General features: G+C 37.0%; 4 protein-coding genes across 16 annotated transcripts; 2 read left to right on the top strand and 2 right to left on the bottom strand.

Annotated features, from left to right (window-relative positions):
- Positions 1 to 1,338: 1,338 nt before the first annotated feature.
- Positions 1,339 to 5,365, bottom strand: LOC128892147 (uncharacterized). Its single transcript, XM_054152304.1, has 2 exons — positions 5,115 to 5,365; positions 1,339 to 4,927 (listed from the first exon to the last, which is right to left on the bottom strand). The coding sequence occupies exons 1-2, from the start codon at positions 5,145 to 5,147 to the stop codon at positions 2,741 to 2,743; spliced, it is 2,220 nt and encodes a 739-aa protein (XP_054008279.1). The 5' UTR covers positions 5,148 to 5,365; the 3' UTR covers positions 1,339 to 2,740.
- Positions 5,366 to 5,482: 117 nt separating this feature from the next.
- On the bottom strand, positions 5,483 to 6,669 carry LOC128892150 (protein dj-1beta-like). The gene is made up of 4 exons (XM_054152315.1): positions 6,396 to 6,669; positions 6,023 to 6,181; positions 5,771 to 5,960; positions 5,483 to 5,706 (listed from the first exon to the last, which is right to left on the bottom strand). The coding sequence occupies exons 1-4, from the start codon at positions 6,576 to 6,578 to the stop codon at positions 5,585 to 5,587; spliced, it is 654 nt and encodes a 217-aa protein (XP_054008290.1). The 5' UTR covers positions 6,579 to 6,669; the 3' UTR covers positions 5,483 to 5,584.
- Positions 6,670 to 6,680: 11 nt separating this feature from the next.
- LOC128892144 (arginine-glutamic acid dipeptide repeats protein) lies at positions 6,681 to 20,519 on the top strand. Of its 12 annotated transcripts, none has more exons than XR_008461017.1 (9): positions 6,688 to 7,282; positions 8,317 to 8,458; positions 10,198 to 10,557; positions 10,690 to 10,770; positions 10,852 to 14,257; positions 15,765 to 16,043; positions 17,560 to 17,758; positions 17,838 to 19,720; positions 20,007 to 20,519. XR_008461017.1 is itself a non-coding variant. In XM_054152291.1 (9 exons), the coding sequence occupies exons 2-8, from the start codon at positions 8,411 to 8,413 to the stop codon at positions 17,914 to 17,916; spliced, it is 4,452 nt and encodes a 1,483-aa protein (XP_054008266.1). In that variant the 5' UTR covers positions 6,688 to 7,282; positions 8,317 to 8,410; the 3' UTR covers positions 17,917 to 17,918; positions 20,007 to 20,519. The 12 variants fall into 12 exon arrangements, 11 of the variants coding, with proteins under 11 accessions (XP_054008276.1, XP_054008274.1, XP_054008265.1 ...); XM_054152291.1 differs by having other exon boundaries at positions 17,838 to 17,918; XM_054152295.1 differs by having other exon boundaries at positions 6,805 to 7,282; positions 17,850 to 17,918.
- LOC128892151 (transcription factor 15-like) lies at positions 17,927 to 21,805 on the top strand. Of its 2 annotated transcripts, none has more exons than XM_054152317.1 (3): positions 17,927 to 20,321; positions 21,102 to 21,348; positions 21,611 to 21,805. In XM_054152317.1, the coding sequence occupies exons 1-3, from the start codon at positions 20,245 to 20,247 to the stop codon at positions 21,716 to 21,718; spliced, it is 432 nt and encodes a 143-aa protein (XP_054008292.1). In that variant the 5' UTR covers positions 17,927 to 20,244; the 3' UTR covers positions 21,719 to 21,805. The 2 variants fall into 2 exon arrangements, with proteins under 2 accessions (XP_054008292.1, XP_054008291.1); XM_054152316.1 differs by having other exon boundaries at positions 20,180 to 20,321; positions 21,048 to 21,348.
- The last annotated feature ends 749 nt before the right edge of the window (positions 21,806 to 22,554 follow it).

The following is a 22,554-nucleotide window of genomic DNA, read 5'->3' as shown; positions in this document are numbered from 1 at the left end:
TTTATTGCGAAGCAGACGAAATATCGACAGTGTTTATCGTTCTAGAATTAAGAAAGACAAACATTTTCGTGGTCAGTCGACGAGCGAGTATTTTAACGCGAGTATTTTAACGCGAGTATTTTAACGCGAGTAGTCGTTCAAAAGATTTATGTAAACGCAGTCTAGACGAGAAGAAGCCAGTCCGTTTCAATTTGTCATTGCGTATCCAATTCTTTGTTTACAACCAAAATATCAACCTTCTTAAACCCTTATTTACGAATAAACATTGAACTGGTATTTCTACCCATTGATAAGCAAATTGAATAATTGTGTTCGTTGCATAAACGAGTGTAATAAAGTAGAAAAAAAATGCAGGATCTAAGGTATTAGTCGAGTAACGATATTTGCGATAAAACGATGAGCAACAAGTATCATGGAAGTGTCCGATAACGATGTCATGTGCTTCGCTCATCATTAGCCAACAAAGAATTCTCAACATGATCTCTTATCTCGAGACACACAGTCTAACATGTCCCACTGTCGTTCGAAGCAGATGTACCGATTGTCAATGTTAATTTCGAGAGCCATAACCCATAAAATCGATTAGATGTAGTCGTACGACTTCAAAAATTTACGATGAAATTATAAATACCTATTTATTGCTGTATATTAATAAAATGATACATGTTCATTTACTACGCGAATTTCAAAACATTTCCAACGTCTGCTATAAAATTAAATGCGACCGAATTAAAATCGAATTCAGTCGAGGGTATGTTGCAACACTATAATCTTTTACCTCTCTCTAAAACAAAAAGAATACTTTCATTTACGCGTATATATATATGTTCATGTTGTTTACATTGCTCACCTTTGTGAGATTTGTTGACTTGTTTCTGCCTTAACCGGCCCCGACTTATCAACTGGCATTTCAAGTTTGCGTATGGCGCAATTCATGTTTGGACAAAACAACAAGACAATTTATTTAATGCATTGCGCCAAACAAAGACGGTTATGTTGTCTCTTCGACTGAATGACGCCTTTTGAAGAAAGCATATACTAAATTTCGTACAAATATTATTTGTTTAATAATACGTTTTATCGAAAGACGAAGGAAATCAAAATTTAAAGAATCTAGTCTATGCTTCTAATAGTCTCGTTATTGGAAAATAAAGTTACGAAAAATCCCAAGTCGATTAAACGCATGTTAATGTTATTATAATTTCAAATTCCTCTAACGCTGTGTGTAATATTATGCAATTGTATGATGGAATGTAATTTTCTTTTGTGACTCCTCTGGCAATTTAGATGATCGGATAACTTATCATATGAAATCTACTAAAGTACCCATAATGTGTAGATCGAAAGATTTCATGAATATATGTAGAGGGCGTTTAGAAGTAGTTTCTTAAAAAAGAAACGACGAGTCATTAATCACGACAATGTAATTTTTCACTAGAGTTCAAAGTACGCTAGATAAGATCAATCGTGAAATAATTAATGTTTGTTATTTTCTTTATCGTAAAGAAATATTATTGTATCGTACGTTATATGTGAAACAAGTTTTCAGCCCGAGTGATTGTCACGAATCACCGCCAGTTTTCATTTACCTATTGTCATACGCATTCTCGTATATCGTGCGATTTTATTGTAACGTATAGATGTCTGTCTCACGTAACTAATGTGAGTAAATTGCACTTCATAATCGCACGATCGTGCGCCTAGATGTACCATCGGATAATCAGGGTACATCAAGGTTGATCCAATAGATCCGCATTGGCGTACACACAAACCACGTCACGGAGATCTCATCTATGAATTTGAGATCATTGATCCTACGCTCGTGATCGATGAGGGCTGATATCCAGGCTAATGTTAGGAAAATTGAGATCATTGCTGATACCAGTCTGTGTCTTCGTCTGTCCTTGAAATATTTAATCTCTTACGATATTTCCAGATTTCGTATATTGTTCCTCTTGACACGGAATTAATATAATTTCAAAGCAATCGCCGAATAAAAATAAACTAACTTATCAAGCAATGTTTCAGCTGTTTGAAATCTTTTTGATCGTAGGGTCACGTCGTTAGATTATATCATCGGTTATTTTTCGATCTTAATCGATGAAGATTTCAGTGGCACTTGATACTGGGAAAGAAAAAATATTGTACGTAGATACTATCGTTTGCGTTCTATATTACGGTACTCCTATGCGAAGAAATGCTTTAAAAAACCTTCAATTGCATTGGTACACTAACAATTAAATTATCTCGGCCTTATTGCTGGCTGATTCATCTGTACTATGCAAATTTAGCCAGTATTATTATGATGATATTTAGAAATTTTATATGGAATTGTAATGTCCCATCTGTTCGTAATATACATATAATTTGAATAAGGTAGTTCTCGTCAAAAGCAAAACTGTTAAGAGTAACCATCAAATAATGCTAAGTTTAATTATCAATACTTACAGCATATCTGTTCATTTTTAGATTATACTTGTTGGAGTATTATTGGTATGAATTCAAAGCACTTGGGTTTTATGCAAAATATATATGTATTTTTTTATTCAAACTTTCAATCAGGAATATTTACAGACATCTTACTGTTCTTAAAATAGTGTTCAACTTTCGTGATGCAAGAACTATAAATTTAATCTTTCACAATCTCATGATTTTAAAATATGATCTACTACTTTTATACATTCTCGATTTTTAATGGATACAACAATTTTCCACAAAATCGTATCAAGAATAACTAATTTTATTTACTATAATTACTAAAAATAACGTCCATATCTAATTGAGACAATATTTCATCATCAGAATCATTTTCAGTACTATTATAAAGTGTTACATTGGATGAAGATTTTGGAATTTTTGCCAGTTTATTTTCTTGAAGTAATTCGTTGTCATTCTTTAAATTTGGTAGAGACTTAGAATCAGCGTTCTGTGATTGGGTTAACGTATTTGTATTTTTAAACTGCATTAGTCGCGATCTAACTGAAATTTTATTCTTTTTCACAGTATTATATTGAATATTTTCAGCTTCGTCATAGCAAGGAGTATGTAACCGTTTGATCACAGCTTCTGTTTCTTGTGAGATATTTACATCACATTCTTCAACATCCATTTTTTCAGGAACCCTATCATTCAACATTTTTGTTTCAACATTTTCTGTACAGGTATTTACAGACACTGGATGATCAACATCCATTTGCAATATTTTTGAATTATGGGAAAACTTTTTACTTGCATTTGCATTTGGAGAATATTTTTTTAAAGATTGTAATAAAGTTTCAGATTTTTGTTGAACATCATTTTGCACGGTTTCCTTTTTATTTGATATTAATTGCCTCTTTTCTTCGTTTATATGCTTAACAATTTTAGACTCTAGATTAGTAAAATCCTTTTTCTGAGTATCTGTAATTTTTTTGGAAGAAACTGAAAAGGAAATATCATTTATGGAATCAAAATTCATTGATTTTTTCATATTCCCAAATGTTTTGTTTACATCTGTACTACAACTGAAACTTTTTGTATTAATATCTTGTGTACTTTTTGTAGAATTCATTGTTCCCTTAATGTTGTTAGTATGCTCTATTTTTAATGATTCTTCTTCTAGAGCTCTTGTAAGAATTTGATCTATCTCATCTTCATCTTCTACTTTACCATTTGTAACATCTTCTAAAACTGATTCCATATAATGTGTCCGCTCTATTTTACCCTTGTTAGAGTAAATAGCTAACAAACTTGAAGGTGCAATTAAAATTTGATATTTATTCGAGATAAGGGAACCAGAAATTTTTAATAAGCCTACATCACATAGCAATATGACAACATTTGATTCTAATAAACCAGGATATTTAAGTGGTATGTCTCTATGTACAATTCCTTGAATGGTACCTGTAAAGTCTTTTAATACAATAGGAGGATTTTCATGATTATGATCTATGCGCTCTACTATTCCTGCCAAAAATTCAATTTTTGTGCTACTGTAACCATTTGCATTTGCCATTTGTTTAATAGTAGCAATTTCATATCCTTTTAAAAACCCATCTGGCAAATCATTTAACATCAACTGCCAAGCACCTTCTGTGAAGAGATCTTTTGTGTTTTGAGAACAATATTCAGGTAGATCAGTGTCGTTTGTTTCCACTACAGCTTCATTTTCTTCCAAACTATTTAAGTATGAAATAGCAGAAACACTGGCATCTATATCATCGGGTAGTAAACCAGCTGGACCAGGAAACCTTCTGACTATTGTCATCTTTTTATTCGTCTGTACTTGTGGAGGTTTAATTGCAGCCTTATTTTTAGATTCTGCATTATCTACAGATCGTTGTTTCAATATGTTACACAATAACTGTTTTCTAGATAGCTCAGATGATATCTGTTTACTGTTGTCATTATTTAAACAGTTGTTTTTTTTAATGTTCTCTTTTGGGGTTTGACATTTTATATTATTATTTAGAAATGTAGATCCTTGTTGTTGTAGATTAATGTTACTATTGCTTTTAATTTTTGGTACAGTCTTAGGTGATTCTAAATTCTTTATATTATTTTTGGCAACTTTATCCTGTACATTTTTTTTATTAAGTATTCCAAGCACTAAATTTTTCCTAGGTAATTGACTATTTTCACTGCTCTGTATATATTCAGAGTGTGATTTTAATGAATTATTTTCAGTGGACTTTTTTGAATTACTTAACAGACCTTGAGAAATATTGTTGTCTGGCAAATTCTTGTTAAACATACTAAGAATTAAATTCTTTCTCGATACTTTATCCTCGTCACATTTTTTTACATTCTTGACATCACACACATCATTGTCAATTGAAGAAATGGGATCACTAAAAATGTCTATCTTACGTCTTTTCGGTTCGCTTTCATTATTGTCCGTTGCAGAATAAAGTTGGGTTGATTTATCATCCACGTCATTCGGAAAATCCTGAAAATTCGTATTAAAAATTGATACGAGAATCATTTCTGCGCTGCCTTTTGTCAGACGCGACACGTGCTTAGCATTTTCTTGTTGAATGAATGCGATTCAATCTAAATGGCATTTTATATAATGATTGCAAAACAGGCTGATATTGATACAAATGTTTAATAACAGATATTTATTTCGAATTTACCTGATCGAGATCCCAATCATCACTTTCAAACATTTTCTAGATAACCAAATGTTTACAAACTGTAAGGATGTGTTCTCGAGTATTTGTTTCTTCTTAAATACTAAATCAAATACTCGCGAAATTATGTAATAAATAAATGCATATTTTGTATCGAAACTTGTGAACTGTTAAATATATTAAACACTGATAGCATAATAATAGGTGATATTTAAAATCTACAAAGCTTGGCAATAGAAGCCGGCCATATTGGAAGTGATTGAATGGTGAGGGGGGATTTCAAATTGATGTAATCGAAAGTTGAAAATGTTAAGTACATACATATTACATCTTTACAAATGAAACGTAGAAGAAGTGGATAGGAAAAGTCGTTCTCAAAGTATAATATCAATTTATTAAACCCGAATGCATAATATAAATACAATTATACAATTTCTTATACATAACACACATCTATATAACCTTTTTTATTTTTATTCAGTGTATAACATTCCTTTTGCCACATTGTTTGCAGTATCCTTATCAAGCAACTTTTCTACAATAGCCAAACCAAACGCAAATGCAGTTGCTGGACCTCTGCTAGTTATAAGATTACCTAAAATATAAAATACAGTATCATATCTTTAGAGGCATTCAGAATTTAATAACTTAGTTCATACCATCAGTCACAACTTTATCTTCCAAATATTTGTATTCATCGGTTAATTGATCTTTCATTGAAGGATAGGATGTGAGTTGTTTTCCTTTAGCGATACCATGTGCTTTTAGTGCAGTTGGTGCTGCACAGATAGCAGCAATAACTCTGTCCTCTTTTTCTTGTTGTTGTAGCAGTTTTCCTACCTCAGCTGACTACACAATATAAAAAAATATGTTTGTATATGTTTCTTATCAAAAGCTTTAATTCTACTTACTGATGCAAAAGCTTTAGAACCGCCGAGACCACCAGGCAATATTACAACATCATATTTTTGGTTAACTGCATCTTTAAGACTTGTATCAGCACAAATTTTAACGTCACGACTGCATTTTATGCATGGAGCATCAGTAAGACCAGCTAAAGTGACATCAATCTAACAATAATTTACAATAGCTAAATTATGTGAAGTTCTCTTAATGGGATTAAGAAATTAGAATGTCATATCTACTGATACAAAAATAAAAATAATTTATTTTTATTAGATAAACTATCATTTTAATTAGTGTTAAGTGCAAATCATTAATGCGTAAATATATTGAAGTTTGATATTAGATATAATTTAAGGTTATATCTCCTACAAAACGTACTCCAGCTCGACGTAAAACGTCTGCCGTTATCACAGCTTCCATTTCTTCAGAACCATCAGCTATCAACAAAATTGCAGTTTTTTTCGCCATGTCTACGGTATGTTTTGCGTTCAATAAAATTGTCGGAACTTTATGAACAGAGTGCGTAAAATGTGAAAGTACACGACCCAACACCGACAACATGTGTTATACGTGATAAAGAGAGAAGCAATAACTAGAGATAACTAGCATTCAATGCCGGCAATTATATGTTTGATATTATCAAGTACAACAGGTTCAGTTCTAAATCTCAATTTTATATATCAATTTATTTATTCCTTTGATGAATAAATAGAATAAGATTACATAAAATTAGATTTTCTCCGAGAAATTTGATTGTTAAATATGTAAATTAGTAATTCTCATGTAAAAGTTTCCAACAAAATATAAAAATTTAAACATTTTCTTACGGAGAGTACCACAGAACAAAATTACTATATAATTTTGCAAAAGCGAAATCAGTGTAAATTTGTACGCTTTATTATACAGTAAACTTTGAAGAGATCGAACAATAGAGTGAAACTTAAGAAAAATCTCAATGTTTAAAATTGAAATTGCCACTAAAAATCCATCGACGTTAAAGAAACGAGGGAATGCATGGAATTGGAACGCACCCCCACAAAAGAAAAACGAAACAAAACGCAGTACAAGATGGCTGCGTTTGGGTGTTGTGGCTACTGATTTGTGAAAGATATATTCTGTAATATTCGATAGTTAATTTGTAGTGAATCATTAAGTTTCTATCTCTCATTTATCGGTATAATCGGGTTCGTGTGTAACGCGTATACGTGGACGCAAGCCGCGTTGGGAGGAACAATGCGAGCACGTCGTTGAAACATTTATCACGGGTGAGTTTGCCTTGAAATTTTATAGCTTTCCACTTTATTTTAACGGCTGCCCGGAATTCTGCCAAGGCGAGGCGCGGTGCGACGAAAAATTCTAACGAATCGACCGTAACACGTCGAAATAGTTTAATAACTTGCTTCTCGTTCGTAATTCCGTCCACGCACACATTTCATTCGCGTTTTCCTGCGTACATGACGAAATTGTGTAAATAGCTGGTTTTTTTTTCTGTATCTTCACATTGCACATTGATGAGTCAATCAAAATTTTTTTATGATGTCCATCACTTCTTGGCACGCTTCGATTGCGTTACAAACGACGATAAAAGCGTTTCAATTAAATAAAGCTCATTTATGCCGTTTACCGCTTTCACCGTGACTCAAGACCACTTCAAGAAAGTAGAAATATGTATTTGCGAGTGCGTTTTAATGGGTTATTACACGAACATTCAGTTTCCCTTATGAACCTTATCATTCTGCAAGGTCAGAGAATTGTTCCTTTTTTTTTTTTTTGGAATAATTATGCAAATCAGGTGTAGCTGATTTTTTAGGATTTATTTACATATTCATCTGATAATTATTATTCATTGACACACTATTAATGCGAATTATAGTTACAATCGAAATAATGTCTCTATATTTTTATATTTAAAGGAAAAAATGTTTCGATATAGTTTTTTGTATCTGTAGTTTTTAAAGTATATACATTGTATCTTAGTAATATTTTCATAAGACACATCTAATAGTTACATTTCATCGATCCAATTGAATCATAAATATACATAGAAAAAAAAATGTAAAGATGATGGTTCAAAAATAATGAAAAAATTACAAGTGTTTATTTGCATTCCTAGAAACTATTTACCATTGTGTATCTTGATATTAACTATCATTCTATGTATGTAACTCCATAATCTAAGAAGTAATGTCATAATAACTGACATCATTATTGAAAAAAGGGTCATTGAAAAAAAGAAGCATGTTAGCAGTACTTCTTTCTACAAAATTGTTACAAATATACTGATAGAATGACTATACAGTTCAGGGGGTGGATGATAGGAATTTACTGAAAGTCCAAGATAGAAGCCACTCGAAACGCTGGAGAAAGACGGTGGAGCTTCGGAGGAGGGGGAGATGTCTGCCGGCACCCAGGGCGAGATTCGGGTTGGCCCTTCGCACCAGGTTTGCCATATACCTTGAAAACCTTTTTGCTACTTAGCTATATTGCACAATGTACCTAACTCAAGGCTTGTTCTCCTAAGACATGTATTTTGAGTGTATAGATTAAGAACAGAGATATGATTATCAAAGCACCAGATAATTGTGACATTACTCTGTCATATTACTTAATATTTTCAGTGGTAATTGCTCTTAATTCATATACTTCAATCTTTCTGTGAAAGTAATTGGAATTAGGACAGTAAAGTAATATGATTTTTGTATTATTTCAAATTGTTAGGTATGTGTACATTGTTCAAAAGTTATTGAAGCGTCTGTAGTTTGAAACAACTTTGTATATAACAAAGAGATTTGGAACTGCGTTGTTTGTAAATTTTTAATGGACATTGGTAGCAATCTATAAGTACTATTATCAAATAAGGACATAGAAATATTTATTCGGCAGATTGACATTCTTATTTTGAGACTATTATTACTCATCCATTGGTTTTGATTAATAATTCATAAATACTGTTGATATTTTTATTTAAAATGTCGATGGCATTAAATTCAATCAATTTATATGCTCTTCAAAGAAAATGGAAATAAGGATGTATTTGGGTAACATGTTCCAAGAATATATCATTATTTTGTAATGTTATCGATCGTAGTTATTATATTATTTTAAAGAATTATTGAAAACATGCATGGCGTGTGCTTAGTTACAATTTAGAACAATTGAGATACCAGTGTTTCGTTAGTGCTTGAAGTTCACATTCATAGAATATGTTTTCATTGTCCAATTACAACCTTAATATCTGTTTGTATTTGTACACGCTGAAAGAGAAATTAGATTTAAATAGTGAGAATCAAATACCTATTCCTTACACAGTTTGGTTGTATGTCGATGGTTCAAATAACAATGATAGTTATTCTTTAAGTCATAATGATCACGATTCTTATTTGCTCAACAGTATAATCCCAATGCTTAAGTGCCATCCCTCGATTTATTACTACTGAAAGACCCTGAATATGATGCTAGTTATTATGATGAAACATTTTATAATAATATGTAAGTTGATATTATGTAGTATAAGGTTATTTTTATATTTATAGTGGTATTCAGTCACGGTGAAATTGCAAAAACATATTTATCACGGACAGAAATAATTCTGTTTATGCAATAACCCATTGGTTACTTGAACCATCTATGAGTATAATATGTTGCGACTGAAATATTGAAACCATAAAATTTATGGAAAAGCGTTTGTACGTTTATCTTGTCGTCTTTTCCATAAATATCTTCTGTTTCCATCTTGTAAATACCAAGTAATTTGTTGTTTGTGAAATATCGTGTTTTTTCTTCTTTCGCTCACTCTCATTTACACCATTCGTGTTTTTTCTGTTCACTAAAAGAATTTCGTGAATGTGCTTTTGTCCGCTATATTAACTTATATAGCTTGTATCATAAACGTGAACATAACTAATGTTATTAAATGTAAAGCCGTAACATGTGTATAATAATCATACCATTGTTTCAATTCTCGTTTTTTCATGCTTATATTTATGATCATTAGTTTGTACACAAACATAAAGTACTCACGCTACTTCTCGTACCAGTAATGTAACAAAAGGAACAGAATGGAATTAAAAGTTATACTGGCTCGTGTAGATTTCGAAAAGCAAGCCGGAGTATAGGTGCGTACAACTAACTCGCTTTGGCATTGGTGCTAACCACGCACAATCCCGAATTTTGGGTACAGGAATTGGTTTCTTGTCAGGCCCGTTTGCCTGAGTATCGGCCGGGTATACCTCCTGGAGAGCTGCTTCCTGATCCAGAGTTTTCTAAAGAACGAGAGGAGCTAAGATGGATTCCAGCTATGGCATTGGACGGGGATCTTCTGATGTACTTAAGAGCAGCTCGATCTATGGCTGCATTTGCTGGCATGTGTGATGGAGGATCCCCGGATGACGGTTGTGTGGCTGCTTCCCGAGACGACACGACTATCAATGCTCTGGACATCTTGCACGACTCTGGCTATGATCCAGGAAGAGCGCTGCAGGCTCTCGTTAAATGTCCCGTACCTAAAGGCATCGATAAAAAGTGGTCCGAGGAGGAAACTGTAAGTTCGCACAACTAAACAGGAAACTGTTTAATTAAATAGTCGCGTTTTCATAATTACACGTGCGGATCACGTTATTTAAAAGGAAAGGTGCCAGGCACACAATTAATCGGCCGTCGCTCTGTCTCGTAGAAACGCTTCGTCAAAGGACTTCGCCAATTTGGGAAAAACTTTTCGAGGATCAGAAAGGATCTTTTACCTCATAAAGACACGGTAAACGAAAACAATTTACGAATAAGGTAGGCTCGGGATAGTAGGAATTATTGTAGATATTTTTTTATTTTATATTTTTAGCCGGAATTGGTCGAATTCTATTATTTATGGAAGAAAACGCCTGGTGCAAATAATAATAGACCTCATCGACGACGGCGACAGGGTTCGCTTAGAAGAATTCGTAACACGCGTAATTCGAGAGCGGGCACTCCCAAAGAGGAAGTCCCAACTCCTCCCAAAGACACCCCGCCAGCTAGCGTCAGTCAGAAGGAGCCCATTTCTGAGCCTGAAACGGTACCTGTTGGAACACCTGCGAGCAATAATCCTGGCGGGGAAATTAGTTCTGTGACAGAGGACGATAATTCGGAGGAAGATAGCGATTCTAGAGATACAAATACTAACGGAGCGACGCATTCGTGCCAACACTGCTTCTCGACTAACTCGAAGGATTATCAGGTAGCCGGCAAAGACAGATTATTGCTTTGTACGGAATGCAGAATACATTTGAAGAAAACCGGAGAATTGCCGCCTGCTCCTCCGTATCTGTTCCGCCCTGTGCCTGCGGAATCACCAGATAGCCCAGGGAGAATGCGTACACGAAATAAGGCCAAGGAAACGCCTAGACCCGCAAGACCTCGACGTACAGGTGGAACTGATACTCCCGATCAAGAGAAACAACAGCAACAGCAACAAACGCCAGACAAAAGCAAAAAGAAATCCTCAAGCAAACCAGAAACCCCGAAGAAAGGTCAGAAACGACCTCAAACGGACGAGGTGGACGAGGATAAGGAGTCTCAGAAACGGAAACGCGGTGAACGTCCTGAGAGTCCTTCAGAGTCGCTCACAACCGATAGCAATTCTCTCATGGATGAGCCTGAAAGAGAAGGGGAAGGTGATACAAACGAAAATCAACCCACTCCGGTTACAGTACCAACAGAGGAGCCCGTGAGTCCGGCTGTAACTACACCGGAGGAACCTTCTGAACCAACGCCAGTCTCTACTCCTGTACCGACACCTATACAGACTTTACCGATATCCGTTCCTGTAATTCATACCTTGGACAAGAAACCTTTGTTAGAAGAACCGGTAGAAACCAAGGATCAAATAGACGATGTACCTTTAGCTACGAATCAACCCTTGAAGTTGGAACCATTACCGATAGAACCAGCCATGTCTCCGTCTAACGAAGATATGAAAGAGCCTGACCAGCAACTGAATCTGACTACATCGCAGCCATTGAACATGAACGACATGAGTCAAAATATGCCGCGTAATCTGTCTCAATCGATTCAAAGTAGCGGTATTTGCGCATCGACTGGTCCACAGAATATACAGAACTCGCAAATAATGTCTCCAACGCAACAAGGACTGCCACTTAATATGCAATATACATCTAATGTTCCTCCTGTTCAAAATGTACCGCAGAACTTATCGCAGAGCATGCAAATGCCACCGAATATGCCTCAGAATATGTCAAACGCGCAAAACATGGGACCAACGCAGAATCTTCGAACTCATGCTGAAAATATGTCGAACGCGCAAAATCTTCCCCAAAGTATACCGGGACCACCGTTGAACCTCAATATTTCGCAAAGTATACCGACGAATATGACGCAAATGCCTCAGATGTCGAGTTCGCCGCAACCTCTTGGTTTAACTGTAATGTCTTCTGAGAATAGAATGTCGGAGCGTATCTCTGACGACAGACTTCCTCCGGAGCGAATGCGAGATGGTAGGATACCTGATAGAATACCTGAGAGAATCCCGGAGCGACCAGACAATAACGAGCCCGAGAGAAACGAGCCAAGTAATTTATTCCAGCCGATTCAACCAAGTGGAATTATGTCTATGGAGAAACCATCTTCCATGTACAATTTGGCTGGAACGCCGCCAATGGAGCCACAGAACTTGAAGATCAAACAGGAGATTATTCCCCCGGAACCAGATCCACTCCAGAGCTTGAAGGAAGTCAAAGTTCCTGGTTTCCAGACTGGTTTCCCAGGCCCAAGCTTAGAGAATATTAAAAAGGACCCAGACAGTTCCAGTAAACCGCCCACCCCAAGTAAACACTCCATGTCCAGTAACCAACCTGTTCCACAGATGCAGTCTGTAGTCGCATCACCGACACCGACTCTTCCGCCGCCACCCACATCTATTCCCCAGCCTGTGATGCATCCAGCCCAGCAACCGAGTCCACACATGGCTCATCCGTTCCACCCACATCATCCACTGATGCATCATTCTTTGTTCACCGCGATGCATCCGTATCATCCTCACGCTTATCCAGGATACGCTCCAGTTGGAGGATATCCCTCCTTCCCGCCATATCCTTACGGTCCAGTACCTCACGCAATTCCACCGCCGTCGCCACAGAGGAGTCAAGAAAGCACGACCATGATGACGGCACATCACTCGAGTACCAGTTCCAGCGTGACAACTAGAGAGGAGGGTGAAAATCTTATCGCTACGCATCACCATTCTTCCAGTATGCATCAAGCCACAACGTTGCACCACGATAAGTTGTTGACTATCTCGTCTCACAGTTCCCATAGCCACTCTTCGTCACACAGTTCACACAATACTCAACGGAAACCGTCGCTAGTTTCTGCAACGTGTCTGACATCCAGCAGTTCGGCTCATCATCACCATAGACAGCAGCAACCCCAACAACCTGTCGCTCCAGAGCCGAAATTAGAGCCTGATCTCGTGGAGCAGGATCAAGAGGAACCGCCGAGTCCCCGAGGCCCGTCTCCTGAACCAAGAATCGAAGACTCGGAATGTCACAGGTCGCAGTCAGCTATTTTCTTGCGTCACTGGAATCGAGGAGAGAATAATTCTTGCACCAGAACGGACTTAATGTTCAAACCTGTACCAGATTCAAAGTTGGCTAGAAAACGCGAGGAGAGGTCTAGAAAACAAGCGGAAAGGGAAAGAGAAGAACGCGACAGAGCCGCGGCACAGCAAGCTAGAAAAATGACGACTCCTGAAAAGCAACCGGAAGTTTGTAAACCTCCAAGTCGAGGACCTCTCGAGCCAGTCGTTTCGCCTTATGACAGGTACGCGGCGAGGCCTGGGTCGTACGCAGATACTCCCGCGTTGAGACAGTTGTCGGAATACGCGCGTCCTCACGCTGCGTTCTCACCTGCCAGGCATCCGGCGCCACCAGATCCAATGTTACATTACATGTACAGTCCCACGCGAGAACGCTTGGAACTGGAGCACCTGGAGCGCGAAAAAAGGGAACGCGAGATCAGAGAATTGCGAGAAAGAGATTTGAACGATCGATTAAAAGAAGAGCTCCTGAAAGGAACGCCTAGACCGATGCCAGCACCGGTGGATCCGCATTGGTTGGAGATACATCGTCGCTACGCAGCGGCGGGACTCGCGCCTGGACCGTCAGGACCTCCTCAAGCTTTGCATCAGTTCGGCCTCTACGGTGCACCGCCTGGTCCTAGCCAACTGGAAAGGGAACGTTTAGAGAGACTAGGTAACTTTTACTGTTCCCCTGAATATGCATATCTTTCTTCTCGCATAGTGGAATGAACAAAAATTAGCAACGATTCTGATTCGATATGACAGAATCGAAATTTAGGATCTACGGCGATAGAGATAAAGCGAGATAGTGAGCGTTTCCGGATGTTGGCTGCTGCTACAGTAACTACAGGGCCGGCTACGAGTACATCGATTCCTCTATGCGGATACCCTTTCGTCGCCTCTCCGCTCTCTAACATACTACAGTAATTCTCGCTTTCGAGTGACAATTTTCACAACGGATTCGAGTAATGGAATCATCCTCGACATTGTCTATGTTTATTCAGCGCGAGCGAATCGTTGACTCGCGTGACCGGCAGTCCTAGACGAGAGTGATTAGTCTATACAAACACATCATTCATTTGCTGTACAATCGTAAAGTTGCCGTTTATGAGTTATTGGTATAGGAATATCGATAAATGAAAATTTATGTCAGATTATGTCATTGTTGCAGCAAATGAGTGATATACAGGGCGTCCTATTGTAATTTGTAAATGCATATATTTCGGAAATTATATTGGATGTCAGAGTTATTTCAGAGTTACTGAAACGAGGTGTATTTTTTACTATGAATTCATAGAGCGTAATAATAGCTCGTTAAAATAATTGTTAATATTCTTTGAAACCCTTTTGTATTTACAAATTGACCAAAGTCGTACAATAACGTGTATATTTGCGTGCAAAGCTTTTCTTTTATTTTCAATAGTTTCATTGGGTCCCAGAATTTGTTCGCGATTTACATAGCAAAGAGTTAACAAAATTCACAAATAAATTCAGTCAACAACCTGTTAGAAAATCAAAGCAGTTTTCAAAATATATGCATTCAAAGATTAAACTGGGACGATCTGTATATATGAAAACAGAAATTTGTCATATTTATCAATATATCTACACGATGGTATTACCAATGGACATGTGCAATCTTTTAGATGAAAAAATATTCCAACACGATCTCATTCTGATTACCATTTTTCTCGAACACTCGCGCCATCGAATAAGATCGTAATTGGAGTCCATTTCATCAAGAGTACCTTGCCTATCCATCGATGAGACATCCATAAAGATATACTGAAAAGTATAAATATTATCATTTCTCGAGAGAAAATCAATCGCCAGCTACCCCGCTTTCAAGTGAACCTGCGGTCCTCAGTTTGTCACTTGAAAGCGGGAATTACTGTATAGAATCGGTTCTGCGTGCCGACTTTAAGCGCTCATCTCGCGACGCTTATCAGGCCGGGTGCGTGAAGCCGGCCCTGTATGACTGGTTGTTGTGTATCGTTACGCATGTCGCTTTCGAAACGTTCAGGTAGTTAAATACGCAGCTACCAGTCGGAAACGTCGGACGTCTGACAGAAGTGTGCCGCACAAAACAGAAAAATTCGTTGTCAGGAGAAAGATATAGTTGGCTAGCGTTAAGAGTACGACTAGGACAGTATGTTTGATCGAGGCGCTGTCGGGTTTAGGGATACCGACTGCAGCCGGCGGGGGGCCAGCGGGTGCAGGGGCTGGCCATCCCGTGGCGGCTCATCACCACGGCCAGCTGGACGAGCGACTGGCTCTAGCTGCTGACCCGATGGTCCGGTTGCAGATGGCTGGCATTTCGCCCGAGTATCATGCTCACACTCACGCGCATACGCATGCGCATACGCACTTGCACTTACATCCGGGACAGCAGCAGGCCCAGCAACAGGCTCAGCAACAGCAGGAAGCGGCTGCGGCTGCAGCTGGATTCCCCCTGCCTGGTAGGTCCTACAAATCAGGATGTCTAAGTACGCTCCTGCACGATGATCGCCCCTTTCACCGACCGTCTCTACTTACAGCCGATAAAAATCGTTTCCGTAGTATATCAGCCAGATAATTGCTATGTCCTCGGAGATACTTGCTGGAAGGAATGTAGTGGAATTGAAAGCGATACCGTTAACGCTAAACTACTTACTTTTACTGTAATTTGTAGGGACAATATTGTAACGACTTAAGAATTCTATTAAGAAATTAGTTTGTTCTTTCTCTATTTAATCACAAAGATGTAACTTTATTTATAATAGGTATGCGTTGACCTCGAAAATTTTGTATTAAGACTACCAGCATCTAAATGTATTTCTCGCTCGGTATGTCCAGACCCTTGATCCCAAAACTCGTCTTTGGGATCTTGACTACCAACAATCAGGTTACGCTATCGCCATTGCTGTTTATTGTTTCTACCTCGCTATATTTCTGCCACCAAGTATACGTATCTCACGATGGTACCTGAAGGTCATGACAAGTTCTCCCTGGATTCTTTATTCTTGTTCCAGTTTAAATGCAGAATAATAATCCCAGTGATCGCAATTGTTAATGTCAACGTAAACAAAAGTGTTAGCTCATTATAAAACTAACATGGAACAACGAGACATGTTTAATCGAAGAAAGATTAGAAAGAGTATACAGCCTTTTCACTTGAACTATTTTTCTATCGATGTACAGTTTGTCCGTGTAATCTGTGAAAGTCTTAAAGTGTTGTTGCTCCTTTGATCCTCTTTGGTAGGCTGTGATCGGTAAATCGGTCGATTGCGTGTAAGCGTACTAAAAGCGTGCTTTTCATTCAATCAGTTTAACATCAGTCAGAATTTTAACTAAACGGAGAGCATCCTCCTAATTATCGTAAGAACTTACTTTTAAAGACGAAGAATCAAAAAAAAAAAAATATATATATATATATATATCAAGACAAATTTTTCTCTGCGGCAAACTTTTTTTTGCATTTTTCTGTCGCTTCTCTCGCTACGCCATTATAACTTGGCACCGAGCTTTTCGATCATCAAGCTTTTTAGGGTGAAGGTACGAGCGATAAATGATGATTCGATTGCGTTCAAGTAACGTGCAAGTGCGCGAGTGTTGCGAGAATTGTATGCGTGGTTACGTGCGTGGATGGAAGTGATATGGCGTCCGTTTTGCACCAGAATCCTTTTTTTTGAAACTGCACAATCACAAACACCCGCCTAATTTACCAATGTAACAGCCACATACCATTCATAATATTTTAGTCATTGTATCGTTTTGTTTGTAATATACCATCATCGTCATCATCACCACGGTATCATCTATCATCGCTAGACAAAAAAAAAGGGAACGATTGTCACTACAAGTAAATGTCATTTGAACGAGTCTCACGCGCTGTCATGCATGTCTGTTTACCCATAAAAACTTCAAAGCTTGATATATCGTATAAGGATACGTACGATTAGAATGATGGTTTGCTAATACTTTCTGTGTGTATAGCAGCAGCTGGTGCGAACTATCCTCGACCAGGCTTAATGCCACGTGACCCAGGACTGGCGCTTCATCCCGCTGAACTTCTCGGAAGACCGTATGCGGACATAGCAGCGCATCACGAACAATTTCAACGTCACCTCATGATGGAACGCGATCGATTTCCGCCTCATGCGTCGCTCGTAGCTCATCACGAGGAATATCTAAGGTTCGTCCTTTGAAATCATTATCAAAGCTTGCATATACTGTATGCTTGATTAGACGACCAGTGAAACGGACTAACAAAGGGTGTTTTTTAGACAACAGCGCGATCGCGAGCTTAAAGTTCGCGCACTGGAAGAAGCCGCACGTGGATCACGCCCTTAAGTGTAATTGTATTTATATATTCTAATGATTATCCCTCATGATTAGGAACGGAAATTGTCTCGTTAGATTTGCAATCAACGAGAATATCACCGTCTCGCGGTGTTCAACCGCCGTGATTTAAATAAAAAAGGTGCAAGGATGTAAGTCAAAGACCTTACGTTTTAGGATCAGAAATTATTTTTACGGTCTCTTAGAGCTATACAAGTAAAACACAAGATGTGAAAAAAACGTAAGGATTGTTACGTCATGTAACATTTTAGTGTAAATATGACACGATAACAAAACAAAATAAAAAGGATTATCGGAAATAGTGCTAGATTAAGTCTAGCACCATAGAGAACCGCTTGACATGTAAATTTGTTTGAAATCTCTAGGTATATACATACTATACATAATTGCATTACGAGTCCACCATATTACTGAAAAGAGATTCGTTCCGTTTGATTTTGATTTATAGCGGTGATAATGCCAAAGTGTTCAAAGGAAAATGGTTCACCGCCTGATTTAGTCTTTCCGTGCTCACAAGAAAATAATAGATTGCTCCCCTCTTTCGTTATACATGAATATCCGACGAACATGAATCGTGTCTTCGAAATAAATAAATAAATAATTTTATAATTTGTAGAGTAATTTCCGAACATATTTAGAACTGTTCGTGTTTTCGTAACGATCATGAACAGTTCATAGACCTTCCGTGTTCTAGTATATATAAGAATATAACTTAAGTTTTAATATTATTGTAATTTCTGTGTCGGACAATTTGTATATTTTCTATATGTATCCTTTAAGATTTTACCTTGAAAACCATGAGCGTTTGATACTAGTTCGATCGAGCGGCTGATTAGTACTAAAACTTTGTAACAAAGTGACCAAAGTTTAAAAGTTTATAGAAAAACGGTGTGTGTGAACGCATAATCATCCATGGTAGTGCGCTCCGCAGATTTCACGGAAATAATCCTGTACGGTGCAGGCGTTGGAAATTGATGCGTAACGTTTTTCAATAAAACAAAGTAATCCTTTATTCTGATGACCATTCGAACATGTAAATTTTCTGCTATACAATTAATTCAATGTAATCTAGTTATTTAACTAAGTAAATATTTCATAGAAACGTCCAGTTTTATATGGTATCTTTTCTTTCTCTATTTGTTTTACATCTCCATAGGTAGCGTCTGAAATGATTAGTAATGGCAAAATATGTTTTACGTCGTGGAAAATCAGCGATCAATGTATTATTTGTCTGCTTGCACTTACAAGGCTGTAATATATTACACAAGCAGACTACTTTCAATCTACTCTACCTGAGGAGGAAAACGCACCAAAATGAAATTATATGTAATCAGAAAATCAAATTATTGTATAATTTCCTTTTACCAGTTTGCCTTTCACTGGATTCCCTGGACAGAAATAAATGCCTGTCTTATAAAAGACTATCTTTTGGTGTCATCTTATCATAGTTTGTATCCAAGTTCTAACGTTAAATGAATTTGTAGAGGAGACAGTGATGAGTCGGCTGAAAGCTGTATGGAACTGTCCTAATTAGTTTTACACATGGAATTTGTTTTCCTCGCTCTTCCTGTCGGTTGTCGGCTTGTTTTTATTGACCGTAATGTGAAACCCAGCTTCCAACCACTTTACGTGGGAGTCATCACATCCACATGTACTAGTGTGAGTGTGCAGGAAGTACAAGTGTCACGTTGACCGTACTATTCAGAACCGCTTGTCAAACGACAACAGCACTAAAATTTTGTATTTAAGACAGCAGAATATTTCACATTATCTGTGACATTTTAATTATAAAAAGGTAATAGTGATAGAAGTCTTAGACTGCAAGTTCTAACATTTATATCGATCCGAAGTACTTTTATTTGATCTTAAAGAACCGCATGTTATGATTTTCAGAACATTTCTACTGCAATGAACTTTGAACCTATTGATTACCCGGTGTTCCAAGCTTTTACTATAATTATATTGTTGGCGTTACAGTGTCGTCTCTTTATTTTTAATTTGTTATATGTACTTATATTATGTGTATTTTTTCCCCTGTACGATTTTTATGAACTGTCATTAACGTGTTGTGTTTTTACTAGTGAAGCATCATGCAAGTGCTTCGTTCGCCCCTGGTCGGATGCACGTGCAGTTCACATGTGTTATTCGAGTAACGGGGGGCGGGGTTAAGAGTGACACGTCGGTGAAGAGGGAATCCTGGAGGAAGCGACAGAAGCCGTCGGAGCTTAGTCATTCATAAATGAGCTGCCGGTGTAGTCGGATCGTTCTTTCAAGTTAACAAAGTTGTATAACGATTAACTGATAACTGTGCGATGCAGCATGGCTGCACGAAGGAAAGAAGAATCGATGAAACAACGTTATCAAGCGAATGCACGTGAAAGGGATCGGACTCATAGGTGAAAATAATTTTTGTTTGTTGTTAGAAACATTAAAAACTTTTTTTTCGAACGATGGCACGAACCACGTATAGTAATACACGTTCGTACTGGTATATTTATTTCTTCGTTTGTAATTCTTGTATTCTTTTGGATATTTTGGGTGTAGACTTAATTGTTGACTTATTGTTATAATAAAATTGTAATAGAAACATTGTACGAAGCATGTGTTTATATTTGTCCTAAAGGTATGTGTTTTCTTAGTTATGTAGAAAATTCACTCTTCTGCTGGTATTAGACTTACTTATATAAATACAGTTAAAGATGTAACAATGTATATATTTGTAGATTAAACTCATAAATGTCTGTGAGTCTATTAACCATCTTAAGAGTATATTTACAATACAGAAAGTAAGCATCTACAGCAAATCTCATGTATATGTTCACAATGAGCATTTATTAAGAGGAGGATAAGTAAAAAGTAAATTGGCTTTTTATATGCTGCTCAAAATAATTCAAGAATTAGCTACTTGGATGGCTACAATGATTCAATTCAATACTTTGAAAGCTACAATTATTTATACAAATTGAACATCAAGTAAATCTATTAAAAGTACAATTCTTCTTTCATCTCAAGTCTCAATTCTTCAATTCCAATTTCCATGGAATTGTTCAGGAATATTTGAGTAGCATATGAACGAAACTTTGCATACCAATAGTGGAAAATTTGTGACTATCATTTTGGAGGGTAAGGAATGCAAACAGCTACAAGACTCAAGAATTCCAATCTTCACTGTGCAGTGTGAACACGGCTTTCAGCACCTTGAGAACTTTAATACCGACGGAACCGGTGGATAGAAAATTGTCAAAAATAGAGACTTTGAGATTAGCCAGCAGTTACATCAGCCATTTGGGTGCCATCCTCGTTGCAGGCCCCATAGATCAACCCTGTTCACGTATCGGGAACAGTATGTATGGGACAGATCATTGGGCAGACTCGCAAAGACCACAAGTTTGCACTTTCTGTCTTTCCATGCACAAAAAATACGTAAGTCGATTATCAAGTGGATGCGAGTACTGTTTTTACACGACAATTGATCTTCCGCAATTTTTATTACATAAATTATTATTTATTAATTGAACGCAACTATTAATATTTCATTGGAAAAACTTAAATTATTTATTTTCTCTCATGTGTTTTGTAGCTAAAATAATAATAAATAAATAATTGAATAAGAATAAAGACCAGCTTGAGAAAATGAGAAATCTAGATTTTTCTAAAGTAATCTACACCTTTCTTTGATTTTCAGAGTTTGAATATCGCTACGGAGGTAATTTCGGATTACCAAATTTCGGAGAGAACTTTGTACGGTATTCCTACGAGTACAACGACGTACTTCAATGCAAATAACGTCTAAAGCCTAGGCTGTGTAAAATAATTGACTGTACATTCCCTGTATATACGCATTTATTGAGTTTAATAAAAATTTTATTCGAACTATTAACTCTACCATATTTGTTACTCCAGTCGTTACATGTCGTTACCAGTCGTTTACGATTGTCTTTTGTCATAGTTTTCGTAACATTTGAACATCGAATGCAGACAAAATTCAAAGCACAACCGTACTCAAAATAACGCTGTTATATCTCATTGAACACATTGTTTGCGAGGTGGTTGCTCATGTTGTAATCAAAATTTATTGTGTCAATTATTAATTAAATTTATGGCAACGACACACGGACGGGAAACAAATTCGGTCGTCGTATCGATAAAATTACAGAGGTCACGGCGACCAGAGTAGTACGGCGGTGAATGTTTTAGTCTTTCGAAGTCAACAATGCTGTAAAGAAGCACATTTTCGTTTTTCTCTCCGTTCTCGTTCCTCGTTTCAATTTCAGTGTTTTTATTCGATTATTCATTGCGAGGTAGTCAATAGGTAATCATGTTCGCCGCTGTGAAGCAATTCCCCGAATGTTTCTATATCCAGAATTAGGTAAGTTCCATAGAAAAAAAACCATAGTAACCACAATCAATCACCGCCATTACGACAGAACTGATTTACCCGCGATTGGCATCGTTTGAAAAAACGTAGCTTTCCAAGCACACGATGCAGATATTTGTTTAATAATAATTAAATTACTTTCACAATTACGTTATGACACTACATTAGTCAATTTATACAGTGATATCTAGATGTTTTATATTCAAGTTAATTTTCCTAAATATTACAATAGGTCATATAAACTTTGATCG

This window comes from Hylaeus anthracinus, unplaced genomic scaffold (genome assembly GCF_026225885.1).
Source record: "Hylaeus anthracinus isolate JK02 unplaced genomic scaffold, UHH_iyHylAnth1.0_haploid 12002, whole genome shotgun sequence".
Taxonomy (NCBI): Eukaryota; Metazoa; Arthropoda; class Insecta; order Hymenoptera; family Colletidae; genus Hylaeus; species Hylaeus anthracinus.
This window is presented reverse-complemented; position numbering and strand designations above follow the sequence as displayed.